General features: G+C 39.5%; 1 protein-coding gene and 1 long non-coding RNA gene across 2 annotated transcripts in view; one reads left to right on the forward strand and one right to left on the reverse strand.

The window, feature by feature from the left end:
• Positions 1-15,351: 15,351 nt before the first annotated feature.
• On the reverse strand, positions 15,352-15,995 carry LOC129355365 (uncharacterized). Its single transcript, XR_008605263.1, has 2 exons — positions 15,881-15,995; positions 15,352-15,798 (listed from the first exon to the last, which is right to left on the reverse strand). It is a non-coding gene; the product is annotated as an uncharacterized LOC129355365 (long non-coding RNA).
• Positions 15,968-27,129, forward strand: part of LOC129355358 (formin-2-like) — a 54,968-nt gene continuing 43,806 nt past the window's right edge. Inside the window, 3 exon segments of the mRNA XM_055024876.1 lie at positions 15,968-17,551; positions 21,232-21,464; positions 25,556-25,734. Of these exon segments, the coding sequence (XP_054880851.1) occupies positions 15,978-17,551; positions 21,232-21,464; positions 25,556-25,734 (1,986 nt within the window). The 5' untranslated portion in view covers positions 15,968-15,977.

Raw genomic sequence — 27,129 nt, forward strand, 5'->3', positions numbered from 1 at the left:
AAACAGGACAAACAACCATACTCATACACACTCACGCCTAGGGAAAATTTGGGAAAGACCAATTAGAACCCGGAGAGAACCCACACATGCACAGGGAATACAGTTATTCAGCCTGTTGTTGTCTCTATCCTATTTTTATTTTAAATTGCCTTTCAAGATGACATGTCTGTTTTTGGTGTTGGATGTTATCAACTAAATTTCCCCCCAAAATGCGACTTATACGCCAGTGTGACTTATATATGCCTTTTCCTGCTTTCTTACGCATTTTATCCCTGGTGCAACTTGTACTCTGGAGCGACTTATAGTCCGGAAAATACGGTAGTTATTTCAATTTGATTTTGTGAGTAAAAATGATAGAGAAATGTGTGCTCTTTTACAGAGTTCCACACCTGGAGAGGTTCCACACCTCTCAGATTTCTTGGTGTCTCATCACTGCCAACCTCTCCTGGACTGACAGCGTCACAGCAGTCATCAAGAAGGCTTAGGAGAACCTACACTGATTCTGTCCTTCAAGGATGGGATCAGCCTGTTGCAGAACATGGACGCCTACCAGGCGCATAAGAAGGAAAGACCTTTACAGAAGTATTAGGTTTTGTCAGGTTTGCTTTACTGTGCAATTCCCCACTTGAAAGGGATAGTCTCTACTTTTAACTGGATTTCATTCAAAGAGCCTTCAATTAAGCTGATTCATCTTTATTTTTATATGAAGGTCACCATAGTGATTTAGCCTTTCAGCCACATAGGTCAAAACATCAAAAGAAACAAAACCACATCTTTTACATACTAAAATTCTGAGGCCTGGAGCAGAATTTGACTTGGGGGCCCCTTTTGTTGGTAAAAACATCAGCACCTCTAACTGCTTTGTAGATTTAATCAAATCTGGGAGAAGGGGAGTAGTTTAAATGACCAACCTAAAAAGCAAGAATTTATAATTGCAGTTCACTAATTTGTATTTGTGAGCAAACAGAGCTCAAACTAAAAGATTAAACTCATAGCATCAGATTGTTGCTATGGTAACAAAACAAAATCAATATTGTTCTTTGAACTTTTTACAAAGTAATCTTGTCAGATCCTTAAAATCTTACATATAAATGTTAAACAATTTAAAAGCTTTTAATCTATGTGTGCTGAAACCACTAAATCAAATTTAGTAGCGTTGATAGTCTCAATAAACAAATGTTACATTTATGTTTTTGTGGTCTGTGATAAAATATTAGCATTTATGGGCCCCTGAAGCCCTGGGGAATCATATGGAGATGTTGACTTAATTTGGATTAAACAGATGTGCAAATAATAGATTACATTTTAATTGTATTTTTTGATTTGTTGTTTTTAAGACTAGTTGTGGGTTTAAATAGCATTTCACTGGCGACATTTTCCAGTAACATAATTACCCAGTGATATTTTTACATTTCCTATCTATTTAACATGTTTTAATACAAAAACACAATGGACCGCCTCGGCGCCCGACCACCGAGATTTGCGAGATTTCTGGGGGAAACCCTGCCATACATGTCATTATTTACAAGTGGAAATTTGAGTCACATGAGAAAAGCCTATTCCTGTACTTGCCATCCGTAACTGCACTGCCGCAGTACAACGATCCCGTTTACAAAATGAAACCTGGAAATGTATATGTTGTTAATTCGGCACAACAGCATTGGAAAAATAACACAGAAAAGCTGTTAAAGATCAACTCAAAAACACTTTTTTGTCGCTCAGTGACACTCTACGCAAACTCGTTACCAATGCAATTGACAACAGCACCAATTTACTTATCTGGATTCAGACACCAACAAACCATTATGTTTGTCTACTTGTCCATCTATGGAAAAGTAGACATTATGAGTCGGGGTTTTACTATTTCAGTTCACAGTTCATGAAGTGGGTCTGTCATAGTTTCAGTACCAAACACCTTTTTGTTCACAGACATAGAAACACCCTAACACTCTGCACTGTTCTTTAGTTTGACCTTATTTAAGTGACTCCAGACAGATTTCGGTAATTAATTACAAAATAGCACAACAGTCTATAATCAAACTTCAGAAAAGAGCAATAAGAACCAGGAATCAGACTAACCCATTATTTATCCAAATTTTTATATGTATGCACTATTTTGTACTGAACTACAAAATAATATTCATATTAATTAATCCAATACTGTACACAATTTCCATTCATAAATATAAAAGTAATTCTAAAGTAAGTACTGCATTGCTGCTTAAAATTGCAATGCTATTTGAATTGATGTGTTGATGATTCAAGTCTGCCCCCTTATAGCTGATTAAAATATGTATATATAGCTTTTCTGTTTTCTTTAAAGGCTGATTCTAGACCAAATTTACCATAGGGGCCTGAATAGTCGGTGTTTTTTATGGAGACACTAAAATTAGAGAATTAAACACAAACAGGGCAATATTTCATCATTTAATATGTGAACCAAAGAGCCTCTTGTATCTCCATAGATTCAGGTTGCAGATCCCTGATCTAGCAAATGGAAAGTGTGATCCTATCTCTACTTTGGAACTGACATCACTGCGTGTGACGTTTAGCCACGTTTAGCTCAGCGCCATGTTGTTTGCCCACATACCCAAAGTTTTCCAGTGTTTTTATGGCGTTACCGCTGTGTCCTCCTCTTCCGTAATGCTGAAAAAGCTGTTTGAAAGAAAGAGGGTTATATTGCGAAAAGCTTCTCCCAGAAGCCAAAAAGCACTACATGGAAAGAATAGCTAAAATTGGACATATCGACCCGTTTGAAATAAAAAGCTGGACTAGAGACCCTGAATATTTGCCTCATCTGACAGTCCCAGATAACTTTTCATTCCTGGTCGTGGTGTAAGTGCTTACATGATGAATCAATTCAGTGGCGCAGTTGGTAGCACTGTTGCCTTGCAGCAAGAAGGTCCTGGGTTCGATTCCCGGCCCGGGGTCTTTCTGCACTGAGTTTGCATGTTCTCGCTGTGCATGCGTGGGTTCTCTCCAGGTTCTCCGGCTTCCTCCCACAGTCCAAAAACATGACTGTCAGGTTAATTGGTCTTTCCAAATTCTCCCTAGGTGTGAGTGTTTGTGTGTGCATGGTTGTTTGTCCTGTTTGTCTCTGTGTTGCCCTACGACAGACTAGTGACCTGTTCAGGGTGTACCCTGCCTCTCGCCTGGAACGCAGCTGGAGATAGGCACCAACACCTTCCCACCCCGTTAGGTGGTGACCAGAAAATGAATGGATGGATGGATGAATGGATGGATGGAGGCACATGTCCAGTTTACAAATGGCTGGGTACATGACTTGGACATTTTTACCTCCCTGGCTTGCGACAACATTGTGGTTCGAACAAAGGTAAGAGCTCAGCTCCTGGAAGCTACAATCAGAACCCAACTTCAGCTTTGTAACTGATAACCTCTTTGAAATTGAATTATTCTTCTATAATAATTGACAGTTCAACTAAACATGACTTCCTTTGAGGAAGCTGAGCCTTGGGACTCTGGGTCAGACTCTCCAATCTCTGGGGACGAGGCCACCGAGGTGGTTAAAAAGCTCCTCCAGGATGAGATTCCAGAATGTTGTAGGGTTGTGTTGGTTGACACAACTCTGCAATATCGCATGGACATCGGGGGCAGTTCCCCTGGATTGGCAGACTGGGGTGGTGGTCCCCCTGTTTAAAAGGGGGGCCGGAGGGTGTGCTCCAATTATAGGGTGGCCACACTCTTAAGCCTCCCTGGTCTATTTGGGGGTCCTGGAGAGGAGGGTCCGTCGGATAGTCGATCCTCGGATTCAGGAAGATCAGTGTGGTTTTCATCCTGACCGTGCATGGAACACTGGACCAGCTCTACACCCTCAGCAGGGTCCTGGAGGGTGCATGGGAGGGTGCGTGTGCCCAACCCGTCCACATGTGTTTTGTGGACCTGGAGAAGGCGTTCAACCGTGTCCCTCGGGGAGCCCTGTGGGGGATTCTCTGGGACTATGGGTTACTGGGCCCTTTGATATGGGCTGTCAGGTCCCTGTATGACCAGTGTCAGAGTCTGGTCTGCATTGCCGGCTGTAAGTCGGACTCGTTTGCGGAGAGAGTTGGTCTCCGGTAGGGCTGCCCTTTGTCACTGATTCTGTTCAGTGTTTTCATGACTAGAATTTTAGGCGCAGCCGAGGTGTTGAGGGGATCTGTTTTGGTGGCCTTAGGATCGAATCTCTGCTTTTTGTGGATAACGTGGTCCTGCTGGCTTCATCAGGACGTGATCTACAGCTCTCACTGGAGCGGTTCGCATCCGAGTGTGAAGCGACTGGGATGAGGCCATGGTCTTGAGTCGGAAAAGGGTAGAGTGCCTTCTCCAGGTCAGGGAAGGTGTCCTGCCTCCAGTGGAGGAGTTCAAGTATCTCAGGATCTTGTTCACGAATGAGGGAAGAAGGGAGATCGACAGGCGGATTGGTGCAGCAACTGCGCGCGCTGTACCGGTCTGTCGTGGTAAAGAGAGAGCTGAGTCAAAAAGCAAAGCTCTCGATTTACCGATCGATCTACGTTCCTACCCTCATCTATGGTCATGAGCTTTGGGTCATGACCGAAAGAACGAGATCGCGGATACAAGCGGCCGAAATAGGTTTTCTCCACAGGGTGGCTGGGCTCTCCCTTAGAGGTAGGGTGAAAAGCTCAGTCATCCGGGAGGGACTCCTTCACGTCGAGAGGAGACAGTTGAGGTGGCTTGGGCATCTGGTCAGGATGCCTCCTGGACGCCTCCATGGTAAGGTGTTCCGGGCACGTCCCACCACAAGAAGACCGTGGGGAAGACTCAGGACACGCTGGAAGGACTATGTCTCTCAGCCTGCCTGGGAATGCCTTGGGGTTCCCCCTTGAAGAGCTGGAAGAAGTGGCTGGGGAGAGGGAAGTCTTGGCCTCCCTTCTAATGCTGCTACCCCCGCAACCCGACGCTGGAAGAAGATGGATGGATGGATGGATGGATGGATGGATGGATGGATGGATGGATGGATGGATGGATGATGGATGGATGGATGGATGGATGGATGGATGGATGGATGGATGGATGGATGGATGGATGGATGGATGGATGGATGGATGGATGGATGGATGGATGGATGGATGGATGGATGGATGGATGGATGGATGGATGGATGGATGGATGGATGGATGGATGGATGGATGGATGGATGGATGGATGGATGGATGGATGGATGGATGGATGGATGGATGGATGGATGGATGGATGGATGGATGGATGGATGGATGGATGGATGGATGGATGGATGGATGGATGGATGGATGGATGGATGGATGGATGGATGGATGGATGGATGGATGGATGGATGGATGGATGGATGGATGGATGGATGGATGGATGGATGGATGGATGGATGGATGGATGGATGGTGGATGGATGGATGGATGGATGGATGGATGGATGGATGGATGGATGGATGGATGGATGGATGGATGGATGGATGGATGGATGGATGGATGGATGGATGGATGGATGGATGGATGGATGGATGGATGGATGGATGGATGGATGGATGGATGGATGGATGGATGGATGGATGGATGGATGGATGGATGGATGGATGGATGGATGGATGGATGGATGGATGGATGGATGGATGGATGGATGGATGGATGGATGGATGGATGGATGGATGGATGGATGGATGGATGGATGGATGGATGGATGGATGGATGGACGGACTACCTGCAGATTCACATGTATACATTTTTCAAATGTTTCTGTCTTTTCATTCACCATTTTAATTGTGTGTTTGCAGGTTATGCACTCTCAGAGACTCTCTGAGCCTCCGTTCATATACCGAATCATGCTAAGCAACTCTGGCACTGTTAAGTGTGCACATTGTACTGGTTAGACTAATATTTGCACTTATTTTTGTATAGCAATTTTTCTAAAAAATGTATTACCTGAGATGGTCGCCACATTTGTTATCTGTAATGTTCACTGACATAAAATTCTAGGACAGGATCTATTTCATTACATGTTCACTTACCTGAAATATGTTAAATCCAACAAGTATTTATTTAAAGTGTGGTTTATTTCATAACATTTTCTTGTCACCTTTATTGTTCACGCTAAAGTGTTTTAATTACACATCAAATGTTTAAACATGGGCTCTTTCATCTGGTTTGCTTGTTACATAAAATTTATCGCAAACTGTCAGATTTTATAAGTGTTTACTTTAATCACATAAAGTGTTTATTTAAATTACATGTATATTTATGATATAAAACATTGTAATTAAATTTTTACTTAAAATGTAATCCATTTCACCTGCTTACATGCATCTTCAAGTGCTTGAATCAAATGTTTTATGTTTACCACATTAATTTATTAAATGAGAGAAAACAGACACTTTCATGTCATTATTAAATTCTACACATATTTCAATACAAAATTATGACTGGAACAAATGCAATTTTCTTTTTTACTATCTACATTTTACATAAAACAGTACTGACTGTACAAATCTCTTTTTTCAGTCTGCATTTTAATCATCAGTGCAGCACTGCAGTTACATATTAATATGTACAGGTTTCATTTGCATTAGGTTTCACAACCACACTAGAACACACTAAGCTGCAGCACACACACACAATCTTGTCAAGACGTGTCACCGCTTCGCCCTCACATGTAACCGGCAACTTAACTGGTATACTTCTGTGTAACATTTTGTATTTATTCTTCATTTATTATTAATGAATTAATAATATTAATTATTATTAATTCATCTATTTATTCTTCATACAACACTCTTTCCACATGAATTCTGAGGTGAGCTAAAGCTTGTGTGTCTTCAACATCTTTAGCATCCAGTTGACATCTCCCTTTAGTGAATGATGGCATTTTAACCTCAGCACACATAATCCCTACACTGTCTTTAATATCAAAGCCTCTGTCCGCTAACACAACGTCCCCAAGTAATAAATTGGAGAGAAGGCCACAGTTTTCTGTAATGTCCGTGTATCGGATAAGCACATTCCTTAGTAATAAGGGATATGCTTAATTCTAAGCACATCCCTTAGATGTGCTTAGAAAGAAGCACATCTAAGGTTAGATGTGCTTATCCCTTAGAAATAAAAGGAATCGACCCATGAGGTGTTGTTATACCAATAAGGTATTTCATAGTGTGTCTGCCTTTGTACCGGGAGAAGGATTGTGCTTGTGCTTTTAAATTTGAGGGTCTTTCTGTGCCTAGTTCAAAACAGTCAACAATAATTGCTACACGTTTTCCAGATGTAAGCAATGCCTCTCAGGCCAGCTTACCATGGCATTAAGGTGTGTATACAACACATCAAGGGTGTCAGCAAAGGCAATAGACAGAGTTTTATGTGACACATTAAAAAGATGGCAAAGATGCTGAACAGGTAGATCAAGTCTTAGACATATTAATGTGAGTAAAACCATTTGAAAGTTTTTTTTTGATACTGGCAGAAAAGGTCTAACAGTGTTAAACAATGATAACAAAATGACAAAGCAAGGAAGTCCTGTATAATATTTTACTTTTTTAGTGTCATCCTTGAGAAAATCTGTGTCCAGCTGTTTTTTGTTCAGCTCTGACCTGAGCTCCCTGTTCTCCTTTAACAGGTGTCTTATTTCTTCTCTTCTCTGTTCACACAAGTGACATTCTATTTGTTGCTTTTTTCCCGCTGTTTCATGTTCATCTTCAGAGTTTGCTGCCTTGCTGAGCTCCTCTCCTCGGGTTTCCACCTCACCCTCTTGAACTCGCTCCTCTTCTACAGCGTGTTTTCATTATTTACCTCTTCTGGTGTTTCTGTAACTTTCTCCCTCACTTATCGATCCATCATGGTCTTGCTGTATTGCGTCTTTAATTGATGCTCATGTCGGTCTGATGTTGCGGCATTTACCTCGCAGAGACCCAGATTCAGCATTGGAACCCGGTCTGGATTGAGCTCATCTATTTCATAGGACGGTTTGCTTCAAAGAGGAAATACCAGAACATACATCAGTATTAATACTGTAAATTATAACACTAGAAAACTTAAGTAGTTTACTTTGCAATAATTGAATAACCTTGATGTCCACTGACAAAACTAGGACTATGCTGCATAAAAAATATAAGCCCGACCTAAACAAGGCTGACCCGCTTAGATGAACTCAACATAACTGAACATGAGTAACCTGGACAAAATCATAGCAAAACATGATGACACAACACAAACAAAGAAAATTTAGACACTCACCAGAATGGAAATGTCTGGAGCATACTTTTAGGTGTCTTGAGATGTTGGAGAAGGTGATATTAGAACATCTCACCGCTGATACCCAGGACATTCATCTTTTTGTTAGCTCCGATAGCTTAGGTCCCTGGTGTTGTTTCCAGGCAAGAAAACTGTGAAATTGAAGTCCGTTTTCCATTTTTTTGCCGTTTCGGATGTGTGATCAAATATTGACCCAATAACGCAGCAAGTTTGTACCATCACTAAATTACTTTAAGTAACTTAAAATTTTCAAAACTTTGAAATATCTGTGAGATAGTTGGTTATGTTCTTTTCTTGGTTATGTTTGTGGACGAATAACATGGCGCTCAGATCCCTTCCGCTGAGAGCAGTGACCTCACGCGCCGAAGTTCTATACAGCAGCTAAAAGTGCAGCACAAAATTTTAAATTCATTGTTAAAATAAAATTGTGAAGTTGTAAAAAAATATCAACCACTACATATTTTAATTATATTTCCTATAATTTCTTCAGAACACCCCCTGTCCCCTGTCTAGAAACGCCCCAAACTCAACATCCTAAGCAATAATAATTATCAAACAAAAATCAACAAAAATCACAATAAGAAACTGAATCCATCATAGCAAAATGTTCTGTACCATATCAGCCTCAGGAGATGATTGAGGATGAAGAGACACTGATTTCTGGTTCTTTAGATTCTGAGGGGTCTCCGGTTCCTCTTTTGATCCATTCTGTCTGTTACACAGCAGCGTCATGACGGACACAATGTTTTTGTTGATCAATGTACACAGTATCCATCCTCATAGAAATTGTCCAGCTTATAATGTGCGTCTTTTCACTCACGTCTGTATTTTTTAAAGCGTTTTTTTATTTTTTTATAAACTTTATATTACAATAAACAACCATATAATTGTATTGTGGATATAACACAAAAAGACAATAATAACAATTTACTAGGGGGAGCATAAAATAAAGCATGAAGACAAGAAAATGAGAGTCAAAATAAATATGCATAAAGAAAATAGTACAAATTGTGATATATGTGCCAGATGTTACAGTGCATTAACATAAAAAATAATCCAAAAGTTCAAGTTGATCGCAAGCCAGTATTGTTGATTCTGCTCTTTGGTTAGTTGAGGATTGAATTGTTAATAAATAATGTTTAAGTTCGGTCAAAAAAACTGAAAAGTTTGTTTTATTCTTCTAAAATTTGCATTTATGTAGGTGAAATTTAGCCTCAATAACTATTAAATTGATAAGGAGACTCTTCACATTCATTTCTCCATTTTGTTGAAATCCGAATAAGACAGTTTCCAATATAACTGAAATCCTGCTGATGCTTTGGAATCAACAAAGACACAAAAATGTTGCCAAAATACTTTAGAATGAGGACACAACCAGAACAAATGAGTGACTGACTCTGGGCAAACGTCACAGGAGGAACAATTCACATCATTGTTAGGATTGAATTTCTTTAGATAAACTTTAACGGGGTAGATTTGGTGAATGAGTTTAAAAGATACTTCTTTTACCTTGTTAGTGAGAAGAAAGTGATTAGGGAGCAACCAGATAAATTTCCAGGACATAGTAATATGAAAGCGATTCCAATGATTTACAACCACAGGAGCAGAGGTCACGTCCTTCAGAAACAGGGATCTGATCGACTTATTATTGTTACAAGGAAACAATAAGACATATTTTGCAAACAGGAGAATGTATGGGAGATCGAAGGGGAGACTGATAATTGACTCTCGGCTCCTGCCTGAATAACAGACAGATCTTTGTAGACACGGTGCCAAAAACTTTCGCATATTCTCCAGGAGAGACAGGAAAATTGAATTTACAAAGAAATTACTCATAACTCAACAACAGACCATCACGGTTAAACAATTGGTCAACCAGAACAATGTTACGATTAAACCAGGAATCAAAAAATATAGTTTTTTTCTTGTATAAAATGTCCTTATTATTCCAAATATAGTACTAGTGAGGAGAGAAGTTATGCTTGTAGATGAATAACCATGATAAAAGAGCCTGCCGATGAAAGTTAGAGAGTTTAATTGGTAGCTTCGTTATATCAAAATTACAAATTAAAAAGAAATTTAGACCACCAAACTTAGAGAAAATATGGAAAGGTATAATATTCCAGAAAGATGCTGGAGAATTTAAAAAATTTATGGATCCAATTTATTTTAAAAATATTATTCAAGATAGAGAAAGATAAACAGTTAAGTCCTCCATTTTAATATGAATTCATTAGAGTAGATTTTTTAATATAGTGAGCCTTATTTTTCCATATGAAGTTGAATAGCAGTTTATCAATTTCCTTCTCACTCTTATTGTCAATGTCTGACGATTGTGCAGCATAAATCAGTCGGAGGCCTTCAGCCTTTGTAAGCAAAATATGGCCACATAAAGGAAGATCTCTAACTAACCACTAATTAAGTCTTTTTTTAGTCTTTTGAATTAGCGGGTCGAAGTTAAGAGAGCTTCTTTCTATTTGATTCTTTGTGATGTTTATACCTAAATAAACAACCTCATTCTTAACTGGTATAGCTTCAATTGAGGCTATGGAACAGTCCTTAATGGCCGTTATCTCACATTTTTAAGGTTAAGCGCAAGACCCGAAGCTTTGGAGAAAGTACCAATCTCCTTAACGACACACGGCAGGGTAGCTGACCTTAATATTTCCTGTGTTTTATTTTGGCCATTATTGTCATACTTAGTGTTGATACTTATTACAGGCATGTCTATCAGACAGTTATGTATGGGTTCAATACGGGACGCACATTTAATGTCCAAATATTGGACCACTCCATATTTTCCGGGATGGGTGGCAATCCTATTCAGGGGTGCTTAAGCACCCCTAAAACAGGGTTAGATACTTTGGATGAAAAACAATGACATCACAATTCATCACCAACATGTGATTGGTTGGTTGATGTGTCCCATTGGACAACACATGTCTTTATAAATAAACCCCACCCCAATAATTAATATTTTAATTCTGTATTAAAAAATGTATATAAAAATACATGCTCCATTAAAATATATTCATATGATATTGCTAATATGTAACATGTTCATATGTTAGGAACATTAATGAGGCACAGAACTTTTGTTTTTCTTTTTTTTTTCATATTATTTTTTCAATGTTTCTACTCAAAATAAGACACTTCTGGACCATCTGGCGGTGTTAGGACTTAGACATTTTGGTCACTTTGGAGAAACATTGGGTCTTTATTGAAGCCAGTTGGAGTAGGGTAAAGCTGAGAAATGAACATACAAACTTCAGAAATAACACACAGTAGCAAATGATACAGCACTTACGTACAATAAATTTGCTCCAGAGAAAATATTTAGCTCAAGGCTATAAAAGTTCTTACAAAAGAAATGCTGCTGTCTTACAAATGGCTGAATTACTCTTAATCAACAAAATATCCATTGCAAAATTGAATACATACCACCAGTGTTTTCAAAGACCAACTGAATCAAAGTTGCAGTGTTACTGAGAACAAACCATCATGCTTTCTCCTGTTTTGTCTGCTTTTAATGACATCATAAAAATCGTGACTCTTAAATGTAGTACCTAAATTCCGCTACTAGATGGCAACAACTGAACACTTCCATAGAATAAACTTGTGAAATATCCACAAACTGATATTGCTTATATTAATATCAGTTATTGATATAAGCAGTGCGCTGCTCATCCTTTAGGAAATTAGTACATATTAGTCTCAAACTGTTTTTATTTAAAGCAGCACATTTATAAGTAAAAAAGCAACACAAAATATTATGTGTATTTTTAATGGGACATTAATTTCCAATATGTTATGTCAGCTGCTGTTTGTTACTCCTGTTAACAGTTTTAAAATACCTGACTCCAAACTAAGCACTTAATTTTCTGTTTTCAAATTTAGTCAGTTCAAATCATAATCACAAGAACCTTATAAAATTGACATTTACATTTATTATTAAATATTATTCAATTTTACAATATATGATAAAACTGCTGCCTGAACTGATGCATTAAATTCAGCAAGGGCTTTTTCTTTTCTCAGAAGTTGACTTGAACTAAACGTGAAGGGTTTTGCGCCTCTGTTGCAAAAACATTAGATCTTGATACAAACACAGCTAAAGGCTGTGTTTTTTTGGTACTTGTTTGTATCAAGTATCTATGATAAATCAAGTATCTATGATAAAACATGTTTGTAAACATAGAAAACATAGATACATACAAAACATAAAACAGAAAACATAGATACATACAAAACATAAAACATAGATACATACTCATAATGATAAAACATATGAGTATGTTTTATCATTACTCATAATTGAATATGATTTCAAATGTAACTGAGTAACTTTACTCAAAACAAATTCAAGTAAATGGAGTGAACTTATATAGCGCTTCTTCCGTCATTTTTTCCACTAAAAGTGCTTTACAAATTGCAGACCGGTAGGCAATTTGGCCTTGCCCAGAGGCACATCGACATGTGGCAGGAGCAAGCTGGAATTGAACCTACAACCTCCTGCTTGCAAGACAACTACTCTGCCATACAGCCACAGGCACCATAATTGTTCAGGTTTTGTAAACAACTTAAGCTAATAGACCTTAAGTGTAATTACAGCAATATGAATAAATTTAACTAATTAATTTCCACCCTCTATGCCAGAACCAAAAAAATAAAATAAAAAATAAATATATATATAAAAACATAAAAAATAAAAAAATTCCCTTCTCACCCACCGCGGGTGGTTCTTATCCTCTGAGCTCGGGTCCTCTACCAGAGGCCTGGGATCTTGAGGGTCCTGCAGTATCTTGGCTGTGCCAAGGACTGCTGCACATTTCTGGACTGAGATGTCTGATGTTGTTCCTGGGATCTGTTGTAGCCACTGCTCCAGTTTGGGGGTTACTGCCCCGAGGGCCCCGATGACCACAGGCACCACTGTGGTCTTCACCTTCCAGGCCCTCTCCAGTTCTTCCCTGAGGCCCTGGTATTTCTCCAGTTTCTCGTGCTCCTTTTTCCTGATGTTGCAATCACTTGGTATTGCTACATCTACCACAACAGCTTTCCGCTGTTGTTTATCCACTACGACAATGTCTGGTTGGTTCGCCATTACCATTCTGTCTGTCTGGATCTGGAAGTCCCACAGGATCTTAGCTCTGGCGTTCTCCACCACCTTTGGGGGTGTTTCCCACTTTGATCTTGGGGTTTCCAGTCCATATTCTGCACAGATGTTTCTGTACACTATGCCTGCCACTTGGTTATGTCGCTCCATGTACGCTTTCCCTGCCAGTATCTTGCACCCTGCTGTGATGTGCTGGACTGTCTCAGGGGCCTCCTTGCACAACCTACACCTTGGGTCTTGTCTGGTGTGGTAGATCTGGGCCTCTATTGCTCTGGTGTTTAGGGCCTGTTCCTGTGCGGCCAGGATGAGGGCCTCTGTGCTGTCCTTGAGTCCAGCTTTTTCCAGCCATTGGTAGGATTTACTGATATCAGCCACTTGGGTTATTTGCTGGTGGTACATCCCATGTAGGGGCTTGTCCTCCCATGATGGTATCTCTGGCACCTCAACCTCCGTTCCCTGTTGTCTGAGACATTCACTGAGCACATTGTCTGTTGAGGCTTTGTCCCTGATGTATTTATGGATCTTAGTTGTTTCGTCCTGGACAGTGGTTCTCACACTCACTAGTCCTCTGCCTCCTTCCTTGCGGCTCGTGTACAGTCTCAGGGTGCTGGATTTGGGATGGAACCCTCCATGCATGGTTAGTAGCTTTCTAGTCTTAATATCTGTGGCTTTTATCTCCTCCTTTGGCCAGCTAATTATTCCAGCAGGGTATTTGATTACTGGCAGGGCATAGCTGTTTATCGCACAGATTTTGTTCCTGCCATTGAGTTGGCTTCTCAGGACTTGCCTTATTCGTTGGAGGTATTTAGCTGTGGCTCCTTTCCTTGTGGCCTCATCGAGGTTGCCATTTGCTTGTGGTATACCTAGGTACTTGTAACTGTCCTCTATGTCTGCTATTGTTCTTTGTGGGAGTGAGACCCCTTTTGTGCGGATCACCTTCCCCCTCTTTGTGACCAGCCGACCACACTTCTCTAGTCCGAATGACATCCCAATGTCCGTGCTGTAGATCCTGGTGGTGTGGATCAGTGAGTCGATGTCTCGCTCACTCTTGGCATACAGCTTGATGTCATCCATGTAGAGAAGGTGACTGATGTTGGCCCCATTTTTGAGTCGTTGGCTCCTCTGCTATTTACACCGATACCCTTCTGTGCCGTGCTCATGTATTTATTCATGTGTTTGCTTATCTTGGCCGCTATGATGCCTGACATGAGCTTCCAGGTTGTGGAGAGGCAGGTTATTGGTCGGTAGTTGGGTGGGACTGGACCCTTTGATGGATCCTTCTGGATTAGGATTGTCCGCCCTTCAGTTAACCATTCAGGATGAGTCCCACTTTGTAGCAGCTGGTTCATTTGGTTCATATATACACACACACACACTGGATCAATGGCTACAACAGATCCCAGGAACAACATCAGACATCTCAGTCCAGAAATGTGCAGCAGTCCTTGGCACAGCCAAGATACTGCAGGACCCTCAAGCTGAAAACCACCCGCAGTGGGTGAGAAGGGAATTTGTATATATATTTATAATTATTGTTATTTTATATTTTTTTATTTATATTTTTTTTACATAGTGTAGGGCTTATAGGCTACTTTCTGCATTATCCATACAGGTTGTAAACTATTTATGTTTTTACTTGTTTTGGTTTGCGAAATGAGACCCTCAAAAATCAATATCTGTAGGAAGCAGCTTTTTTTTTTTCGAAAAAGTTTATTGACACTTGATACATTTTAAAATCATGGCAGAGAAAAAAACTTGCTGGTAAGTGAAGTTGTTCCCATATTATGGAGGGGAACAGACTATTTCAGGCAGCTGAATTATCCATTTTCTCCTTCTCCCATAACCTTGGGGAATAAAGAGCAACTGTTTCCAAATTCTCAAAAATCTTTACATACACACTACGTGTTGGGAAACTGTGTTTGGTGCCTGACTTTTATTTCTGCCAGGCTTAAGTGAGAAAAGTTGGAAAAAGAGCGATTCTTTTGGCCTTTGAAATAACACAAAACAGCATCAGAAGATCTCCTTTATTTATTTATATTACAATTTTTTTAAACAACAGCTGCCAATTAAACTGAATGTTACAACCTTGACATGATTATATGAGTTGTTTTACCGAGAAATTGATCAGAAGCAACGTGAAAATGGTCAGATCCACCTCTCTGGCTGCAATGCGCGCTCCCGACACAGAGGGAACAAATTTTCACAGGCAGTGGCAAGTGACACCGCCGAGGACTGAGCTTTGTTCCCACTCCAGTTGCTGCACAATCCGTTAGGTCTGCCTCCGTCAGAGCTCCAGGGAGAACATAGAGCTGGCGTCATCCTTTCGGCAAGCCAACAGAAGGAAGGGGGAGGGTAAGTCAAAAATGGGTAGGAGCAGGAGCGTGCTGTGCGTTTCTACTGCATCAGCGCCAACATTACTGCCTTCGTCACCGGAAAACAACAAGGACTGACGAGCTGAGACTAAAGAGAAAAAATACTGTTAGCAACAGCAAATCTTTTTCCATCAAATACGGATTACCACATTAGGCCACTGCATCTTCACCTTCCTTAGCCAGAGGCATCATCTCCCGAGAGAGAAAGAGGTCTTCTAGGCATGACTTGAGAAGAGAGGACGACAGCCATCGCTCCATCCCGTCAAGATGGGAAATCAGGAGGCAAAGCAAAAGAGAGCTGCGCCTTCATCGGGTAATGGAAGCTACCCTTCGCTAAATGAAGGATGGAGGGAAGGAGGAGGGGATCTGACTAAACGGGGAGGCAAGAAACAAGGCAAGCAGGGAGGTAAAGGAACAAACAGCAGTGGAGGAGGGACTCATGGCACTGGCCCAGGAAAAAAACGAAATAAATCTGATTCCAAATCTTCAGTTTTTTCCCTCCGAAAAAGAAAGATAAACCTGAAAGGAAAGGGGGATACATGCTCATCAACACCAGGTTTAAATGAAGATGATTGGGTTTCTCAACATGATGATCTGGACAGCACCAAAACACCTGACCTGTCTGCAGATGAGCTAGGACACTCAGATTCTGAGGCTGCATTTCCTGAAAAGAGAAAAAAACCACAACACGAAAACAGGAACAAAGATAGAAGTGAAGAGGAAAAGTCACATGTGCAACTGAAAGCCTCAACAGAAACCACATCACCCACAGAAGAAGCAGGACAAAAGGGGGGTAGCTCAGGATCGGACACTGATATCTACAGTTTTCATTCAGCAGCTGACCATGAGGATTTACTTGCAGACATCCAGCTTGCTATTAGGCTACAGCATCAGCAGGAACATGATGGTGAGAATGCAATCTCAGATGCAGGTGGAGCAGGGGACCTGAATTGGAGAGCAGCGGAGGAATGGACTAAGAAAAGAAATGGGGTGGAAAAAGAAACTCATCAGGAGGTGCTTGGAATTACCCCAGAATTAGAGGTGGGCTCTGATGCGCTATCATTCTTAGAGACAGAAAGTCATGTTTCTGACAATCACACAGACTCGCTTCCAATGCTGTCAAGTAGAGAGACACATCTGTCCTTTCACAAAGAAATGAAGGGACAGGGGGAGATCCAAGAAGGGCTGGGACCACCAAAGCTAAGTATGAAGAAGAAGCGAGACGGAAAAGCCTTTCTTTGTATTGCTACAGGCACAAAAGATCAGCATGTGGACATCTCCATGGCAACTGGAAGTCTGACAGTCAGCCCAATCACTATGGCAACCTGTGACAATTGTTCACCTATAGTCTCAGTTGACAGTAAAGAGAAATGTCTGGGAAGGGTGGAGGAAGCAGAGTTCAGTCCCTCTCCAGTCAGCAACAGTAAAAGTACTGAACATGCAGATGGACTTAGCTCAGGGGCAATGTTTGATGAAGGTGATGGTCAGTTAGGCTCAGGTACCAGTGCAGAGTCCCCCGAGGACTGTGTTTTGACTGGTTCCAAGTCCAATCAATGTGCTGCTTTCTGTAATGGTTCCTCACCCTCTGACCAGGTCTGCAGCAGGGGCAGCATCTGCTTTATCACACTGACTCCCCAGGGGAGCCCAAAGTTGGCAAAGCAGCTCCTCAAGTCCACTCATTCCTCCAACTTTTATAGCCATGTGGTGAAATCCTACCCCACTATCTTTCCATCCTACATCAAGACCACTACGCGACAGCTCAGCACCCCAGGACACTCCCCAGCTTTATCTCCTTCCCACAGCCCACTTTCTCCACGGAGAGCCAATCTTCACAATCGCAGGTACATATACTACTCCTCATGCTTGTCATTTTATGTTTCATATTTGTACTCCATCTTTTATTTTTACAGAAAATTATCCCAAAAATGAGAATGCACATTTATAATCTGATTCTTAGTTCTTCACACAAAGTAATGTAACTGAAACAGAATTAAACAGATTTTCAGAAATATCTTAGGATGCAATCTTTAAGCCATGGAGTTGGTAAACAATAACTCATATCATCACTTCATTAACTGTACATTGAATCGTTTCTAATAATGGTATTTAAGAACATTAACAAAATAAAATTTAAAAAATAAAAAGGGAAATTCAATTTTGTAACTCATTAAATCTTCTTCACAGTTGGTAGATTGTGACAGTTGTTGGCAGGAAAGATCTGTAGGGGTCTGTATTACAACAAATTTGAAGAAGCCTCTGACTGAAGACACTATGTTTTTCCAATACAGTCTTATGAAGAGGATGGCCAGGCTTGTCCACAAATTTCATGATTTTATGGAGAATCCTTCTTTGCAACATCATCTTTCGATAATTTTTAAACAAATTAACGTTAAATAAAGCTTGTAAAAATTATGTTTTTCTCGTGAATGAAGAGATATCTAGTTACAGAATAGCTAAGCCTACCCAGTTGTATTGTGTATCAACAATCTTATCAGTCTGGTTAAATAATATATGTAGCAGCTCCCCAGTATTTGAATTAATCAGTCAATTTAGTGTTTTCATTTTCTTTGATCATGATCATCACCTCAGTCACTTCAGTCACCACAGTCATTGTGAAAACTAAAATATATACAAATATTAGGATACAAAACATAAACTTACAATACAAACAACAAAACAAAATGTACCCTCTGCTTTCACTGGGGAACAACATTTTGACAATTCAAGTCATTCATTAGCACAATGATTCTACCTGCTTTTATAGGCCTGCCATCATTAGCTATGGCAGCCCGTGAAGTACATACAAACCCCCTCCCCCAAAACATTACAAAGTGCAAATACCATTAAACAAATAAAATATAAACCACCAACAATGCTAATCAAAACAGACAAACAGACTGCTCTCAATTAACAATCTTAAACATTCTTAATTTAGAAAATTTATTTAATTTAAATAGTCTACAAAAATAAGTTATTTAAGCAATTCATTTTAAATAGGTCACAATCCATTACAATATATCATGTTTTTCTATCAGTTTCAAATCTATCAGTAATCAGTCTAAATGGCAATTAACTTATGGAGTCCTAATCAAATACTTGATTGAATGGCGTGAGAGTGTGGCATTTTTGTCAGATGACAACTGCAAGGTGCTGGAGAGATGCATGGTACAAGGTCATAGCAAGAATGTTAATTTCTACATTCAGTTTCTGGACAGGTTGATATAATCAAGTATGATTTATCAGTTTATGAAGTGGTGAAAAGCCAGTTTTCATAATTAATTACATACACATCTGATAAGTTATTAAACAGACCTCACTAAACCAAAGCAAACAAACAATTCACAAAACAATTCCTTTGCCTTCATCAATTATGAGTACAAATCTGCTCATTTATCAGCCACATTTCTTCCAAATCTGTAAACATTTTAAAACTAGAACATGTTATAATCTCATTTGGCAAACTCTGAGCAACACATATACAATATCATATGCACACCTTCCACATAAGATCAGCTTCAGCTCTTGGTGTTGACCATCTCCATTTGCTGGAATCCATATGTACCCTCATTTACTCAGTTGGGGTGACTTTTGCTTAGAGTGTTTTCCAAGCACAACAAACATCATTTGTGTAGTCAGACATTACAAGAAAAATATATTTTTAAAACTATATTTTCAAAATTACAATGTTGGTACTGTTGAAATAAATTTTAAAAGTAGCACAATAGTACACAAGTTAACTTTTACGTTAAGATAAACTTAGATACAAATCCAAACTAAGACAACTGGTGATTCTCTGAACTTACATAAATTCCTAATCAGAAAGCAGTCTTATACTCCCTAAGGAACATTTCAGACAGGGAGTGTATTGGCTATCAGGGCAATACATTCTTTACTCAGGGTTGAATAGTTCAGGCAAACACTAAAAACTATAGAAGTCTGTTACAACATATAATCAAACATATTGGTATATTTCTTTAAGCATTAAAAAGCATGTTTTTAATGAGTTAGTTTTAGATCCAACTTATAGTTAGTATTAAGCAATACATTTTGTGTGAGTTTGTTTAAAAACACCAACTGGTTTCTAGTTGAATCATTTTGAGGCAGAGATAACGTTCCATACCCACGCTGTAAATCAGATCACCTATAGGAGCCTGGTACGAGAAGAGCTGGGTGTTTCAGTGGGTCTCAGAGGTAATAAAATTAACATTAAGACAGCCCACACAAAGGAAAACACACCTCCTAATGCATATATTTAAATGAGGAGAATACACATTCTTATAAAATGGTTTGTTTTACAGCAGAAGTTCGAATCTCTTTGTGCTGAGGAGTTTCCCAGAAGATGCATCTTTTGTTTGTTTCTGTTTCCCTTTTTACTCAGTTAATTGTTTCTGTTTTGTCATGTCTTGGATTTTTGATGATCTAGGTGAGATGCTTATTGTAACATTCTTCTTGCATTGAATTTTCTCTGGATAAAACTCTGGATATCTGAAGTCTGACGTCGTATGATTGCTCTTTCTCACTGCACATATATTGAGACACAGGAATTCAGGAAAAGAGGAATGAATTAACAAGCTAAATCAAGCTAATCCTCTTTTTAATTCTTAACAGTATCTAATTTGAAGTTGAATATTTAACGTTTACAATCAATAATTAAATTATTAAAGTCATATACCGTTATTTGGCGAGCAATTTAGTCAAGAAATAAAACATGAACATCAAACATAAATACTTCAAAGGACTTTCCAAAAGGAACTGAATGAATATTATTAACTCAATAAAAGTAGTCTTGATTCAGAAAGATGGCTTTACCAATATCTATCACTACAATAGTTGCTCAGAAGCAAAACAATCAACAAACCTTGGTGAAATTTTGAAAAGTAGATGGTAAACCAATAATTGTTCTTTAGAAGGTTTTTGTTGGCTGTATGGCCTTTACTTTGCACCTTTCAGAGAAAAAGTGCAAAAGGGGAGAGGGGGGCAACATCAGGCCGAGATTCGAACCTGCAATGACTGTGTCGAGGACTAAGGCCTATATATAATAGTTGCATTTACCCCTGTGGAGCCACCTTGTCTGTTTATAGATATTCTTAACCAGTTTTATCAGAACTGATCAATTTAATTGGATATTTACTTTGATTCTGGATATATTTACCTACCTGGCTTTGTTTTTTGGCAGGTAAACATCCAGGGTCATTATCTCTGCGTATCCTGTTGAGCTCAGTCAAATAGTCTGTGGAATAAAAATTGTTTGAGTTCTGTCTGAAGCCAAGGTAAAGGGTGTAAATATGTACACAAATTCATTTAGATTTACAAAAATATATATCGCTACAGATATATTGTTGCTGTATTTCTTCCTTTAAATATGAGTAAAGCCTGAAAAAAGACCTTTGCACATCAATAAGATGTCGATATATATGAGAACGAGTGTTTAACAAAAATAAAGGTGGTGAACAAAGGGAATTCCTCCACAAAAGCAATTGAAGCCTACACAGAAGTTAACCAAAAATGTAAATGCTGACAGGATGGTGGCTGGAGAACACGAAACGCGCAAACAACGGTCACTGAGCCTTACTGGAGCTCTAAGCCGATCAGCTGACTGGACAGAGGAGCTTGAAAAGAGGCTGAGAAGCAGAGAAGTGGATGGAGGAGAGTATCTGACGGGCTACAGAGGAGGAGGCAGTCAACCTATCTGTGCTACCAGAAGATCCTCATGTGGACAGGTCTCCCTCTGTGCTTTTCAGGATGTCTTCACAGGTGAGCTAAGAAAGAACATGCAACAGTAACATTTTGAGAAGTTGTCACTTTCCTACTTTAATAGAGTAGAAGAAGCAAGATATTCCCAGATGACCTCCTTTGAGTAAGTAGTATGATGTTATACAATTAACTTAACACTTCAAAGTAATGATTGAAAAAAACTAGCCAAATGTGAGATCTGTTCATAGTACACTTCATCTGTCTCAATTTTGGTATTTATGTCTGTTTCAATGTTTTCTTCATGTCACGATTTCTACAATACATGAGTTTTAGATTTTGGCCTCGTTTTTAGCATAGTATTAATGGCTCATGAGCCACATTGAAGTTCACCCACTCCCCCATTAAAGTGTCTTTTTGCGAGTGAAAATGTGTAGGAGTAATACTTTTGTAATTAACTATGGCGCCATGTATTCTGACCACCACATGTCCATAGTCTTTTCTGGGTCATAGGTAGAATTATTCTTCCACTATACTTTAAATTTTGCTTGTTGGTTGTAAGGTTAATTTGCATACCAGATAACTTAATAAAAAAATAAACAAACAAAAGAACACCCTCCATCTTAAAGACTTAGCAACATTTAATTCTCTCTAAGAAACCAGAGTCACACAAGCCAGTTTCTGACAAGAGTCCTTATGCGAGAAAATTCTTCACTGAGTAGAATGAAGTCAGTTATACAAATCAATTGGCTGGTTTGCATATGCAGCTACAGACCTTAACACAGTGGCCGCGTTTCATTGGCTGATGCCCATTCTATGTAGTAGCTGCACTACCATGTGCGTGGCTGTCTCACAAACACAAGCTAATGTACATGCATTAGTAAACACATGCTAATGTAGCGCCAGAATATATTGTGGACTAGCAGACCGGCAGAAAGTTTTCGCATCAACAATAGAAAAATAATGGTTCTTTATTGCCAGTGGGGTATCTGTACTGGTGATCTCAGGTATCCTGATCATATTTGTGATAGTAAAATTTACAGATTTCCAAAATCAGAAGCAGAATGACTTGCTTGGATCAAAGCTTGTGCACGACCGCATGAACAGCTCAACCTTAGTAGGATCAACAAGAACAAAGAAGTGTGTGCTGGTGTAAGTATTATTGATTTGCTTTCTTTCTGTCAGAAAAAAGTATCAATCATAAACACATCCATCATGAACACCTTTTAGCTTAGTACAGCACAATGGCAGTACTGATACAACTTCTACATCTTGAAGCCTGTCTGCTACACAGTCTTACATTAGCTAAACAGATCAATATGCAATGTGTACTGTTTCTGACATACATTAAAGACTTTATTTTAGCAGAAAAGGCTTTTGACTAAACTGTTAGTCGTGTTGGCCACTCTAGCATCAAGTACAGTTTATCAGGCCTAGGCACACTCAAACATTTGCTGACAAACCACAGGAATCAGCCACTGATTTCAAAAGTAATCTACAAAACAATGAATGCCCGACTTACCCAGCCTTGCAAGAGCAATAGGCAGTGATCTTGTCCACAGCTATACTGATGCTGAGGGTGTGAGGATCTGCCGTTTTCCTCATCGACCAAAAGCATTTTGCTGTGCTGTGCAAAATGTTGGAGGCATCGCTTGGCTCAAACACCTTGATGTCATCCAAAAAGATGACATGAACTTGTTAGTTTCTCTATCCATTGTTGTAGCTGATATTTGGTAAAAAAAAATCCAGCAGAAACAAGCACTAATCTACTCAGAAATACTCCATCAGTCCAAGTGGAAGACCCCATGTTTACATAGAACAAAGCGCTGCGAGGCTTTGTTTGTAAGACTTGCCGCCACGTGGGATTTTCTAGGCCGGTTGTGGGTGGAGCTTGGTATGGTCCATTGGAGATCCAACTATTATCGGAAACCCAGCAGAGCCACACCAAGCTGAATGTAACAGCTGCTCTGTCTGTGTAGGCTAGATTTGTGAAGTGCACAATTTACAGCTGTCCAATTAAAAATGTATCTTTTAATCTCTGCTGCTTCTATGTAGTCACCATTATACTCACGGTTGGTTCTCTAATCTGTTGATTAACAGATTTAATAGAGAATCTGGCTGTAAGTTTGTGACCCAAAACTTACAGCCAGGCCTGTAAATTTGGGTAACAGCTGTTGAACACTTTTTGCCAAAGGGCCAGTGACCTGCAAACTTTAGATGTGTCTGATTCAGAACACCTGAATAAAAAAATTATTTTTATCATGACTGTAGAACTTGACTTCAGACTGAGGAGGCACTTTTGGCATTTGAGTCAGATTTGGTGAATAAATTATATAAGCTACAGTAAAAAGGCCCTGAATGACTATAATTTAGTACACCTAGTTTAGGTGAAAGGCATGAACTAGGAGTGGGTAGGTTTTCAGCAAGTCATAGCATTTTCTTTTTTTTCATTTTTTAGCAGATATTGCATTGCACATGACTGTGTATGATATTCAATGTCTGAGATATTGTTTTAAAACCTAACCACCATTATTTTATTCCTGACAGGACTTCTGGAATTCTCAATCAAGTTTATTGGCATATCACATTTCAACAACAAAGTGCTTCATGTTATGAAAACATCAGTTCATAGTAGACTTCATTAGTCTACTACATATAACTTTATCATTTCCAGAGGACTCCAATGCACTTCACACTACACTACACTTCACATGCACTGATGGTGGTAGCTTCAGCTGCCCTGGGCAGAGGTGGGGCTGCAATGCACAGGAACCACTGAGCCCTCTGAGCTTCACCAGCAGGCAAGGAGGGTGAAGTTTCTTGCCTACAAACACAATGACAGAGGTGGGCAGAGCAGGGTTTGAACCGGCAACCAGTCAATTGCAGAGCAAATTTCTACCACCATCGTTCCTCGAAAAATCACAAAACATCATAGACATGTCATAGAGTCAACAATTCTGAAACCAATAACAGTTATTGCATTTTGCCAAATGTCAGTTAAAAATCATCATTGTATATCAAAAATGTTTGCAAATATTCCATTTATTATGTTTGAAAAGGTTCTTAGTCTAGGTTTAAAGGAACTCAGTGTTCCAACTGTTTTGCAGTTTTCTGGAAGGTTGTCCCAGGTTTGTGGCGTGTAGAAGCTGAATGCTACTTCTCCATGCTTGGTTCTGGTTCTGCGAATGAAGAGCAGATCAGAAACAGAAGACCTGAGCGGTCTGGAAGGTTGATACAAAAGCAGATCTTTTATGAATTGTGATGCTACACTATTCAGTAATAGAAGCATTTTAAAGTCTATTCTCTGAGCTCCAAGGAGTCAGTGGAAAGATTTTAGATCTGCTCTATCTTCCTGGTTTCATTCAGAATGCCAGCAGCAGAGTTTTGAATCAGCTGAAGCTGGAGGACTAATTTTTTAGGCAGACCTGTGACGACACTGTTGCAGTGATTAATACGACTAAGGTTAAATGCATGCATGACTTTCTCTAGAATTAATTCTAGCCGAATTTCTTTTATGGAACACTGTATCATTCTGAAGTGAGCATGTTGATGTGATTTTGACCATTGTTCTGGTTTTGCTCTTTAACTCTCCTCCCATGGATGCCATTTTTGTAGTCTTTCTTCTTGTAGAATCAAAAATCATTGGCTTTAGTTAGACAGAGGATGTCTCGAATACTGTAGATATAGTCTTGATTCTCCTCCCCTCACATGGTGAATGTGCTTTTGGAAAGGTCCATGTCAGCAATAGCTATCATCTTGACTAACTCCATTCAGCATGCATAAGTTAGCAATTACTTAAAGCATTGTTCATGCTTGTTCATATTGATCATTTCTCTTACACCTGGCGTCTCAAAGCTTTAGAAATGGCTTTGTTGACTGTTGTATGTGAATAACTATTTGTATTTGCATTTATTTTAACTGAGTCACTGCTTTTGAAATTTTTTTATGCTTTGTTATGGTTTTTGGTGGTTTGCTGACATAACTTGAGGAGGGCTTTCAAAGCAAAATATGCTAAGGGTCACAGACCATCTTTGCTTAGAACTGAACCTAGAACATAAGAAATTTAAGGTGATTTACAAAGTGTAGTGGCTATAAATATTATCAAAGTGTTTATTGGGGGGTTCTTTTGCCCCATCTATTCTATGGCTATGCAGGTCGCACCCTTCTTGAGAAGCTGTTTTTGCAGCAGCAGCAGGAGGAGCCAGAGGAGGCTGAGAGGCTCTGCTCCAAGATCTTGGCCATGGGTCTCCTGCTTCCTTTCACTGACTGCTTCAGAGAACAGTTAGGCGGCAGCACGGCTCAAATTTCATCCACTGCATCAGCCAAGTTTGACGTAGGTACTTTTATTTTTACACAACTTTTTGACAAGTTTTAAAGTTTTCTGATGGTCATGTGTAATTTATCATCAGTTTTTCTGCAACAGAGTCAATCCCATTCGACATTTAAATACTACTGTTGTCAGGAGACACGATAGTATTTTTATACCCACAGGCCCATCACTCATGATGGGCATGAATGTCAGATAAATATTTTTAAAAATTTATTCTGTATTAAAGCCAGGGTTTGTCATGCAATATTTTTGTGTTGAATGATAACTTGCATCCAGAAAGTCAGGAATAACCACTAACTATTTGGTGTCATTGCCAAATTTTCTTGACCTGTAAGTTATTATAGGTGTCTGATGACATTCTTTTGCTGATTCCCCAGTTGCTTCCAGCTTCACCCATATAGTTTTATGCACTCAATTCACTGGAGGCTATGTCACCCCCTCTCCATGGATGTCTTATGAAACTTCTGAAATGAGGTGACAATTCCTGTCCTTCAGCCAAGCGATCAGTGAAATTTGTTTATGTGAAATTTGTTCATGTGAAATTTCAAGCTTGTAAACATGAATACATCATAGCAACACAATACAAAAAGTTAAAAATTTTTCAACTTTTGTCATCGCTGCCTTCATGTGTTGGGTTCAACCAGAGTGACAGGAACCTGGCGAGTCTCACTGTCGTTCATTAGTCCCCGTGTGTCAAGCGCATTAAAATTGAGCTGGTGTTGAAAATATTAAAGGGAATTCACATACTTCAATACCTTGAAGCCCATCACCCACAGCCCCAAACCAAGATGCCAACTCTGCCATGCTTAACATTTGGTATAATCTTTTTACCTTTGAAACCTGGAAGGGTAACAGTGGGTATCTATTTAACCACATTGTTATCAATACGGCTTTGTTCACATCCTGAATCTATTAAAACAAATATCTGAAAAGACTGTTTTCTTGTTATCAAAGAACATGTTAGGGTTAGATAGGACATTTTCCTTAAATTGCCCACCACTCCATCCACAGTGTCTTTTGGCAGATTTGACAGTTTGCAATGTAGTGTCCTCTTTGACCACAGTAAAGGTGTGCCAGAGACCTCATGTGACCCTGTTGTTCTTCAGGAGTGTGTCTGGTTTTTCCTATTTGCATAGGTTCCTCAGGGCTCTGTTTAATGGGGGTAGTACTACATTTGACTCTGTTTGGGCAAAAAAACACTTATATTTTAATCAAGTTCTGTCTCTGATCCTATTGTTGATTTTAATGGCCATGGAAATGAAATCGCCTAATGAACGTGGGATCATATCCGTAGGCAAATTCATCTTTAATGTGTTCATTAAGAGCTTGTAGAAGGGCTCTGTCATGTTGGATTTCAATTTCTTTACCCACATGCAGGTTCAGACGCAAGTCCAGGAA

Source organism: Poeciliopsis prolifica, unplaced genomic scaffold (assembly GCF_027474105.1).
Source record: "Poeciliopsis prolifica strain line A6 unplaced genomic scaffold, Auburn_PproV2 SCAFFOLD132, whole genome shotgun sequence".
Taxonomy (NCBI): Eukaryota; Metazoa; Chordata; class Actinopteri; order Cyprinodontiformes; family Poeciliidae; genus Poeciliopsis; species Poeciliopsis prolifica.